At 44.1% G+C, this 10,000-nt stretch overlaps 1 protein-coding gene across 1 annotated transcript in view; it reads left to right on the top strand.

Moving 5' to 3' along the window:
- Positions 1-6,223: 6,223 nt before the first annotated feature.
- Positions 6,224-10,000, top strand: part of rbm42 (RNA binding motif protein 42) — a 7,428-nt gene continuing 3,651 nt past the window's right edge. The window contains exons 1-6 of the mRNA XM_035436055.1: positions 6,224-6,392; positions 7,406-7,473; positions 7,955-8,093; positions 8,274-8,343; positions 8,830-8,895; positions 9,351-9,523. Of these exons, the coding sequence (XP_035291946.1) occupies positions 7,418-7,473; positions 7,955-8,093; positions 8,274-8,343; positions 8,830-8,895; positions 9,351-9,523 (504 nt within the window). The 5' untranslated portion in view covers positions 6,224-6,392; positions 7,406-7,417. The remainder of the gene's footprint in view (positions 6,393-7,405; positions 7,474-7,954; positions 8,094-8,273; positions 8,344-8,829; positions 8,896-9,350; positions 9,524-10,000) is intronic.

Below are 10,000 nucleotides of genomic sequence, written 5' to 3'. Positions count from 1 at the left end.
GCCATATATGCCGATGGAAGGTCACAAGACCCGCGCAGATCCAAAGAACTGAGCTTACGCTAACATGTCTGCCTGACACCCAGGCACCCGGAGATCAAAGTGATGCAACCTGGTAACCCCTCTAAGCCAGTCAGCCACCTCACCTGGCCAATTTTAAAGTAAATTGGTTGTTGGCGGGCCACGTTACTTGTTCGATTGGACTGGTTTAAAGCCTATCTGTGCATCAGGTTTCCAAAAAACATGCACCGCAGTTTGGGTGCAGATTGGTCCCCAGACAAAAAATACTTTTGGTGGGGAATAAAACTGTTTTTCAAAAAGTTCAAAACGGCAGACATTCTATCCAGACAGACTTTAGTTCAATTGGAAAATCTGCAGTGCTCATTCATGAGCTTATGTTTCATGAAAATTGGACATACAGTGTGGAAGTTATGACTGCTTAAATTTCTTTATTGGTTAAAATTTTCAAAACAGTTTAAACGTACGTCCTGCAAAGTCAGCCGTAGGAAATCAGGTAAAAGGCAAAAGGTGTCCAACATTACAAAAAAGCCACATCCAAGCCATGGCTGTGACCAAAGTGCAAAACATTCCTGCACCCAAATTACCCCCATGTCAAACTGAAGAAATAATAAAGTACTCAGACATTATACAAAGAAACCAGTACAAATACAGAAACCACAAGTAACCACATACATTTAAAAGAGAAAATATTTAAACAGGGTGGCGCGGTGGTGCAGTGCGTGGCACTGTTCCCTCAGAACACTGTTCCCTCCTGGCCAGGGCCTTTCTGCGTGGAGTTCGCATGTTCTCCCTGTGTCTGCGAGTGTGAGTGTATGGGGTGTGCGCCTGGCAAAGGACAAACTGTCCAATGCAAGCTGGGTTAGGCTCCGGCACCTCGCATGACTTTGGAATAAGCAGGTATAGATAATGGATGGATTAGGGGGGGGGCAGGATTTCTCTCCTAGTGTTTGCCAGCGGAAGTAACGATTTTTTGGCTTCTCAGCACAAATAATAATGTCATAAATCTGCAACTTCGAAGGGCTGTGCTATAATGTTTGAAGAATAAGCCTCCTAAAATTCCTGATGCTCCGATGGAGGTGCATGGAAAGTGGAAAACTATCTTCCACACTACCTATTTTATAGCGAGTTATATTTTGAGAATGAGAAATAATTTCATACGTTAATGTCTAGAATTAATCGTGAATCGTGATGATTTTGCATTCTAACCTTGATGCTGTAATGTAACTAATTCTACAGCACAACTACTACAAGGCGTACATATCTTGTATCACGAATCGGAGACTTGAATCTTGTGCGTTCCCAGTATCCGTTGTACGAGAGGCCGAACAGAAAGTGATACGAGCGGCCTCCAGTCTCGCGCATTGAAAATAGCGGCATCTCGTTGGCGTCTCGATGGTTCTTCAGTAACAGCCTAGAGGCTGAGTTCGTGCAAACAGTAATGTCCAACAGCTCTACTGCGTCAGTCCTCGCCCACTCAAAGCGTGGTTGTTTTGTTACGGTTGCTATGTTGTGGATCGATCGATCTCGGTGTGAGTCAGAATGTCAACATTTGTTTGCAGGCGGTTGGGTTGTTTTAACCCACGTAAATCCTGAAGGTAAAATACAAACCGTACTCTGTGCATGTAATTTAAATTTTTTAATTTTTTTAAATTTTAACAGTGCTTACAATTTACTGTTGGCTGTGATTATGGTAGTTCAAGGGCAACAAGTTCTGGGTGAAAATGGCCACTGCAAATACTAACTGTAGGGGTTATTGCAATATTGCAGTGCCTGTGGGTTCCAGAAATAAAACCCATTTCTTGTCGGTCTCTACATTTTTGGGAAAAGAAAAAAGCGTTTTGCTTTCTTCACGTGCTGAGAAGGGGCAATGCTTAGGCATTTTCAACTTAGCTTTCCTAGCCTGCACAAAAGTGGCAAGAACATCATTTACATATTACGTGTAGAAAGGATTGCACAGGACTTAATGTTCTTATTAACACCCAATTAAACACACCCAGTGAAAACCTGGTGTGTAGCCATTGGGGAAAGCAAGCCAATTTCGACACAGGCTTCTCTATGTTTTTGTTTTGTTTTTTTTCTTAGTAAGAATCATTTAAAAATATTTCTCAGCTGTTTATGGAAGAAAAAAATATTAAAACATCATCAAATAATTTAGATTTCGGTTTCCTGGACAAATCCTGGCATGTGAATTTGAGACAACATTTGTTTTTCATGGTATGCACAGCTTCCAATCAGCAGCCAATTAAAACCTAGGGAACCTGGTTTGTTGATTATTTAGCCAATCAATGACTTATGTAGATTCTTTAACCAATAGCCATATCTCCACACCATTTATACATGCCAAAAAAAAAAAAACGTCCAGAGCTCCTGTATCATACTGGTGCTGGGAGTAATGTCCATCCCAATATCTCCAAACTTTGAATAAAAACTGATGTATATTATGAACGGGAATGTAGCAGAATACCAAGTTCTCTGTTTGATTTTCTGCATGGCCCAGTAGGCTGTCTTATCAGTGGAAAACAGCCTTCCAGTGTTGAAATGGTCGCTGACATTTTGTGTACCTAATTTTCCTACATGGACAATGTTCTGCCATGTCTACCACATGCTGGTTATAAATGCGTGTCATTGTAGGTGCCGCATGTTTTCTAAGAGACTGGCACTTGAAGACGCGCAAATCCAAAAAAAAAAAAGTAAACTGAAGGACGCGTGAGCGGGAACACAGCTGTCAGACAGCATAGCAAAGGCTACGGGAACAATAAATTGTGACATGAATTAATAAAGTGATTTAATGTAGCCAGTGAGTGCAAACATTGTGCTCTGGCTCATAGTCATTGTTTGTTTTGGAAATACAAATTTGATTAGTGCAGCAGGAAAACAAACGATTTGACACAACTCTGCCAATACTTTTGTATTTTAAAAAAATCTATTGGTATGGAACATACCAGTAGGATACTGTTTGTCTTAGATGTAAATGTGTCCTGGTGTTGTTTGTGCATCCATGTTTCACTTCTTTACCACCCTTGTACTGTAACAGCATCATATTATTGTTTTCCGCTTACAGTAGAAGAGCAAGAAGAACAAACGCTTCACAAATTACACCGTTGGACACACCATAAGTGTCCAACGGTGTAATTTGTGAAGCGTTTGTTCTTCTTACCAAAAAAAGAAAAACAAAATAGCTGTGCGCAGGCACGGATCGACACCGACACATCCTGAGGAATGTGCCTGCTGCCCCAGAGACGGCAAAGGTGCCCTTTTGGCTGCAACCTTCTTTTTTATTGGCCACAGGTGCCCTTCGCCGTCACAATGTCCCCTCGACCCCCCCCCCCCCCCCCCCCCCCCCCCCCCCCTCCCAACCCCTCCCCAGACTGCAGTCACAGTTCTCAGTATATGCCCACAAAAAAGTCCTGTGCATGGTCCTGTTACGGGGACGTCAGGAGAATAAAAGCTAAAGTTCAGCTTGACGGCCCAGACAGCCACATGATTGAGATTAAATCTTGGCTCTACTCACGGGCATCACATGGAGGCGACTGCTTTGTGTTTGACCTCATTTACATTTCCTCTACCTGCTTCATCAGAAAAGAAAAATACTTATACAAATACTTGCGTAGTGAAATCAGTTAGGCTTCATGCCGACCTTAATTGGGCATATCTCAAAGGTTCCTATTGTGTGTGCATATGGCCTGGGCCGTGCCAATCACCAGTCAGATTAAACAGTGAATTAATTATGGAAATTTGCTGCGTGATGGGCTATCAAATATACTGTTGCTATCACGGGATTAAACGGATGTTTTGTGATAAACAAGACGTCACCCAGGATTACTGTAAGCTACCTCCCTGTTACACTATATGACCGAAAGTATCTGGACACCCCATGGTCTGGGGCTGTTTTTCCTGGTTTGGGCTTGGCCCCTTAGTTCCAGTGAAGGTAAATCTTAATGCTACAGTGTACAATGACTCTCTAGACGATGTCTGCATTCAATTTGTGAAATGTTTCGTTTGGCTTACTGTTGCAATTGATGCAAGTTTAACTGCTCCGGTTTTTTATTATTATTTTCACGTATTATCCCCTGTGTATATTATGGATAGTGTGTATTTTATTTCAGTGGTTGATCGTTAATGATAAACAGCTTATTATTCACATGACATTATAGATAATCAAGATAAGTCTCCTTTATGTACTATGTCTTTGTGCTTTATTTTCAGAAACTACAATTTGTATACAATGCATATACTGTACAACATAACCACCTGAAATTGTTACTGTCCTTGCACAAAAGATTAAAGCCATTACCCTACACTTGTTGACTTCTGTGCTCTCTAATAGGAGCTCTGTAGTGGTCAATACATTTATCCAGCCAGCTAGAAAGGGTCAATCCTCAACATCAGGTGTCCACAGACTTTTAGCCATGTAGTGTAAATTGAACTGAAGCTGACTCTGACAAGAACCTGACAAATGTATCAACACTAATTGCAAAGTTTTTTGAATATGACCGCACACATAACTGTTACATAATGACAATCCATAATTCACCTCAGCATTGCATTGGACTCCTTTGACAGACTCCTCTTTGCTATAAAATATTGGCGTCCCATTGTCCATTTATATACTGTTAATATGGTCCATATGCGTGATGGGCAGAGCGAAGCTTTCTGAAGCAATAACACAGTTGAAGCAATTGCGTCAATTGAAGCGTCGGTGTCATGAAACATTTGACACCTGCGTCTCTAGTGACATCTTCTGGTCAAAAAATATGCCTGTCATTACGCTTTGCAGCGGTGATAAAACATTGAAACACCACTACTTGACTTTTGACTGTAAAATTCAGTTTTTGAATATGAATGCCATTGCCATGTATTCTCAAACCCTTCTCCAACTGAGTCTATTCATAAAATGTGCTGTAGAAATTAATACTTTTCATAATAATGATGAGATGAGATGATTCTTATTATTAGTAGTCATACAATGAGTATAATTATAGTCCTTTTCCTTTTCTTTTATGTTTTGAAGGCTACCATGAATAAGACGATTGCTACCTTGATTTAACATAGTCAATAAATAAATAGCAGTAGCTTATGCACTCATGCATGTGGGGAAATTCTCCATCCATCCATCCATTATAATGCCTGCTTATCCTGGGAAGGGTTGCGGGGGGTGCTGGAGCCTATCCCAGCGTGTATTGGGCGAGAGGCAGGAATCCACCCTGGACAGGCTGCCAATCTATCGCAGGGCACACACATGATTTACTCACCATTCACTCATACCGAATGGCAATTTAGACTCTCCAATTAACCTACCTGCATGTCTTTGGAATGTGAGAGGAAACCGGAGTACCCGGAGGAAACCCACGCAGACACGGGGAGTACATGCAAGCTCCACACAAAAAGGTCTAGACCAGGATTCGAACCCAGGACCTTTTTGCTGTGAGGCACACACTGCACCACCGTGCCGCACAGCCATGTGTCTCCGGTTTGAAAAACTTATCTAGCCAATCAGGTGCTGGCAGTATTCTGTCGTATCTACGGCTCTGGTACCACCATGGTAAATGGTCTGCATTTATATAGCGCTTTACAGTTGATGCTTCTCATTCATCCATTTTCTCACACACACACACACACACACACACACATACATACACACACACACACACACACCAAAGGTGAAAGGCTGCCAATCAGCTCGTTGGGAGCAATTAGGGGTTAGGTGTCTTGCTCAGGGACGCTTCGACACACCCAGGGCGGGGGACCGAACCGGCAACCCTGCTACTGCCGGACAGCCGCTCTTACCTCCTGAGCTATGTCGCCTCAATGTGTTACTCTGATAGCATGACTGGGGTGGGGCCAGAGTGGAATGCAGAACCAGCACCAAGACATTTTCTCCCATTTTTTAAAATTTATATTATTTAAGAAATGTTGAAATAACGGCATGGATTTAAAATTTTAATTATACAGAAGGCATACTAACCCGTTTACTGCAACAACAAAAAAAGAAGTGATCCAGGGTGTAATTACCCTTTACGGATTAAATATCCCTTTTATGCTTGTTAAGAACTGTTTTTTCTGCTTTATTCTTAGCAATGGTTGTACACCTAAAATGTAGAGCATAAAAATAGTACCCAAACTCCAGCACAATAGGTGGCGGTATTGGATCTTTGAGTTCTAAGCAGGCTGACTTCAAGAAATACTGATCGTTGGGTAGAAAATACGTCATATGTAAGCGTCCCTTTTGAATGGAGGATGAGAAGTACAGGACTGCGAGTATTACTACTAGACGAGCCAGTCTGTGATTTCACATAAACAGCCTTCACTTTGGCGAGCGCTTTCAAATACGTGTGGAAATTTGATCGTTTTTATTTTTGGCGACACGCGCAAAGGTTTGTATTCATTACATGTGTAATGGAACGCGAAACACTCGCCCAGCTAGCGAGCAAGTTACCCAATTGAAGCAGACCGGGCTAGCTAACTGTGTTAGCTGTGTTAGCTAGCTTATCTGCGAATGTTTCAACAGGTTCGCTCTTTTTCTAACTTGATGAATAACAGCGATTGCTTTTAGCTACCGTTCTTGGTTGGGTTAGGTAGCTTCTTTCAGAAAACACTGATGTTCGCTCGACAATTTGCGTCCTGCCCGGGTAGCTAAGTATCTAACTTGAATTAACTTATACTATGTCTAACATTGGCCATGTTGACGTTGCGACGTTAGCTATGGAGAAAGATATTTTTATAACTTGTTATTTGGCTATATACCTATCTGCTCTGAAAAGTTTTTTCCCCCTAATCAGCCAGGTAGTTTACAAATGAATGTCATTCAGAGCTATTGTAAATGTTGGAAATATTTTGCTAAAATACACAATCTGATCTATTCGGAACTTAAATTAACTTGCACCAGAATTAATTGTTTACCTAAGTAACTAACTCGCAAACCAGTTGCTGGTTAAAAAAAGTGTCTGTTCTGACTATATGTGTTTTATGTTATGACAAGACGTAATCAGAATGTCAAAGCTGTTCATCTTACGTGGTTTGATCGAATACTCAGTCAATCACGGTACAGGTGCACGAAAGTGTATTTTTCTAAAGTAGTGAACAAACGAGTTGATTTAGCAAAATGTACATGTTGTACATGTGAATGATTTGTATCAGCAAAACCCAGCTCGTCGCAGGACAGAATCTTGACGTCATGTATTGTTGCAAAAGATAAATCGTTATTAACTATTCAACGAGTTAAAGGAAAACGTTTATAACTTATTGCGTTTAAAATTGTTAACACAAATCGTTAGGTAGTGTTAACCACGTAACTACACACATCCCGTGTAGAGGAGTTTGAATGGATAAATTTAGAGGAATTGGGTTCGCTTTAATTGTGTCCTTGGATCTGTGTTGCTCTTTCCAGGTTTTGGGGAGAATGGCGGTGAAGTCGGGAGAAGAGCGGCTCAAGGAGATGGAGGCCGAGATGGCTTTGTGAGTTCAACGGTCTTTCATGCTGAAATGAGATGGTACAGGCCAGGGCTATCGGGTTACATTGCCCTGTGTCTCTGCGCTGTTTGCGCAAAGGTTATATGTTTGTGTCTTGTTGTTTTCTTCAGAGGGAAAGACCAGGATGAATTCTCAGTTTAAAAAAATATATATAAACTTTAAAGTAAATCTGAAGATGATGGTAAAACAACATGCACTCACTCTTGAACAATAACAAAGTTTTATTGATTGCATTTAACAGCAACAGTCCATCACTGGCTGAACGTTTTGGCACTCGGGCTGTGAAAGGCTCTGTGAAACCTCTGCAGTTGTTTGTGACGAAGAGGGTTCTTTACTGTAGCAGGTTCTGCAAAGAAAACATGCTTTTTTTTGGATAGAAGTTACCAATCAAATGCCTCTGCTTGCTCCAGGACTGATCCATTGTTATTGATGGTGGGGGGGGGGTGTTCCTCTGTCTCACTCTAAGGTTTGAGCAGGAGGTTCTGGGCGGTCCGGTGCCCGTTGCCCCAGGAAGTCCAGCGATGGTAGAGGCCGTGCCCGTGGCCCTCGCTGTGCCTGCCATGCCCGTTGTCCGAGCAATCATTGGCACCAACACCTACCAGCAGGTAGAAGAGGCGGCCGGTTCTTGTTCTCTGAGTTTGGAAACTTTGTGAGCGAGTTTGGCACGTTCGGGTGGTCAGCCCTGCTGCAGGGCTGTCGTGGGGCAGTCGTTCTCTCGGCCTCGGCCGCTCTGTGTTTTTTCCCATGATTCCCCGGGGTTCATTCGCCGCTCTCCTGTGTCGCAGGTCCAGCAGAGCCTGGATGCGAGGGCTGCCACGTTCGTGGGACCCCCGCCCCCTACCTTCGTAGGCCCAGGTAAGGAGACCGAACCCCGACTTCTGGATTTGTGGGCGTGGCGAGTAGTTCCCTTAAATTCGGAGGGTTTTTTTTTCGGCTCGTCGTTCTTCCAGACGGCGCCGGTGAGTCTGGAAGTGGCTCCTGGTTCTGGGAGGTTTCCGTGAGTCAGTACCTACTGTGGGCTGTGTGTCTCAGCATGTCCGCAGTGCTTCAGTGGCAAAACTGCCTACAGCTGACCTTGCTATGTTTTTTTAAACGGACAGCAGTATGTTTGTGTCGAGCTTGGGTTGTTGACTCTCAAAAAGCAGGCCGCAGGCATTAGAAAATGAAAGCATTTGAATGTTCCAGGCACCCACTAAGTAGTTCCGGATTTGTCAAAATGCTTGGTACGTCCAAACAAGCGTTCCCTTGGTTTGCAAAGAATGGGTCCTTGAGATTTTAACTTTTCCTCTCCCTCTCTCCACCTCCGCCGCCCCCCCCCCCCCCACACCCCCCACCCCCCAGCCGTGCCCCCCATCAGACCGCCCCTGATGAGGCCAGCGTTCGTGCCACACATTCTGCAGAGATCAGGTACCGAGCGGAGTCATTACATCATTACATTACACTGCGTACATACTTACATTACATTACATCATTACATTACACTGCATACATACATTACATTACATTGCACTGCGTACATACTTACATTACATCATTACATTACACTGCATACATACTTACATTACATCATTACATCACACAGCGTACATACTTACATTACATCATTACAGTCCACCCCCATAGGGCAGAATGTAATACAGTATCTTCCCTCTGCCTTTAATTGTGTCTAGAAGTCTCTTCTTCAGCTTCAGTCTAAACTCTTCACTGTTTTTCTCTCTCTCCTCTCTCCTTCTTTCTCTCTGTTTTGCTCCTTTTCTGTTCTTCACCTGTCCTTTTTGTCTCTCTCCCTCTTTTAAAAAAAAATATATATTTCATCCATCCTTCTTTCCTCCCTCCCTCCCCCATCCCTCCCTCTGTCTCAGGGGGTCAGAGAATGCCAATGATGCGTGGACCCCCTCCTCAGGGCATGATGGCACCCCCCATGCCACGACCCCCCCCTCCACCGCCCATGATGATGGCTCCGCCCATGCAGGGCCCCCCCCAGCACCACATGGGCCCCATGGGGCCGATAGGACCCATGGGCCCCATGCCTCCGGTGAGTACCCACAAAGCACTGGGTTGGCTTAGACACCGCATCAGACACCGCGTCCAATCAGGACTGTGGGCGGAGTGCTTTCGGTTGAAAAGTGAAAGCCCTTTTCGCGTGAAAATCATTTTAAAAAAGTGAACAAAGAAGCAGCGGCATTGAAACCAGACATTTGCAGGGCTGTAGTTGAGTGTTTGTTTTATTGCAAGGACATTCTGGGCCTTCACGGGCAGCTTAAGGGGAGCGGTCATGTGACGTGACGTCCGGTGGTAGTGCTGGGTGAGCGCTCCGCTGCTGAACACGCGTTGGCGTGCAGGAGGACAGGAGCTGAGGCCGTACCCCTGCACCGCCCCCGGCTGCTCGAGTACGGGCGTGGAAGTGCAGTGGGGCAGTGTGCAGTGGGGCAGTGTGCAGTGGGGCAGGGTACAGCATGCAGTGGGGCAGGGTGCAGTGTGCAGTGGGGCAGGGTGCAGTGGGGCAGGGTAC

The sequence above is a fragment of the Anguilla anguilla genome, chromosome 1, assembly GCF_013347855.1.
Source record: "Anguilla anguilla isolate fAngAng1 chromosome 1, fAngAng1.pri, whole genome shotgun sequence".
Lineage (NCBI taxonomy): Eukaryota > Metazoa > Chordata > Actinopteri > Anguilliformes > Anguillidae > Anguilla > Anguilla anguilla.
The sequence above is the reverse complement of the archived record's forward strand: the minus strand, read 5'-3'. Positions and strand labels throughout refer to the sequence as shown.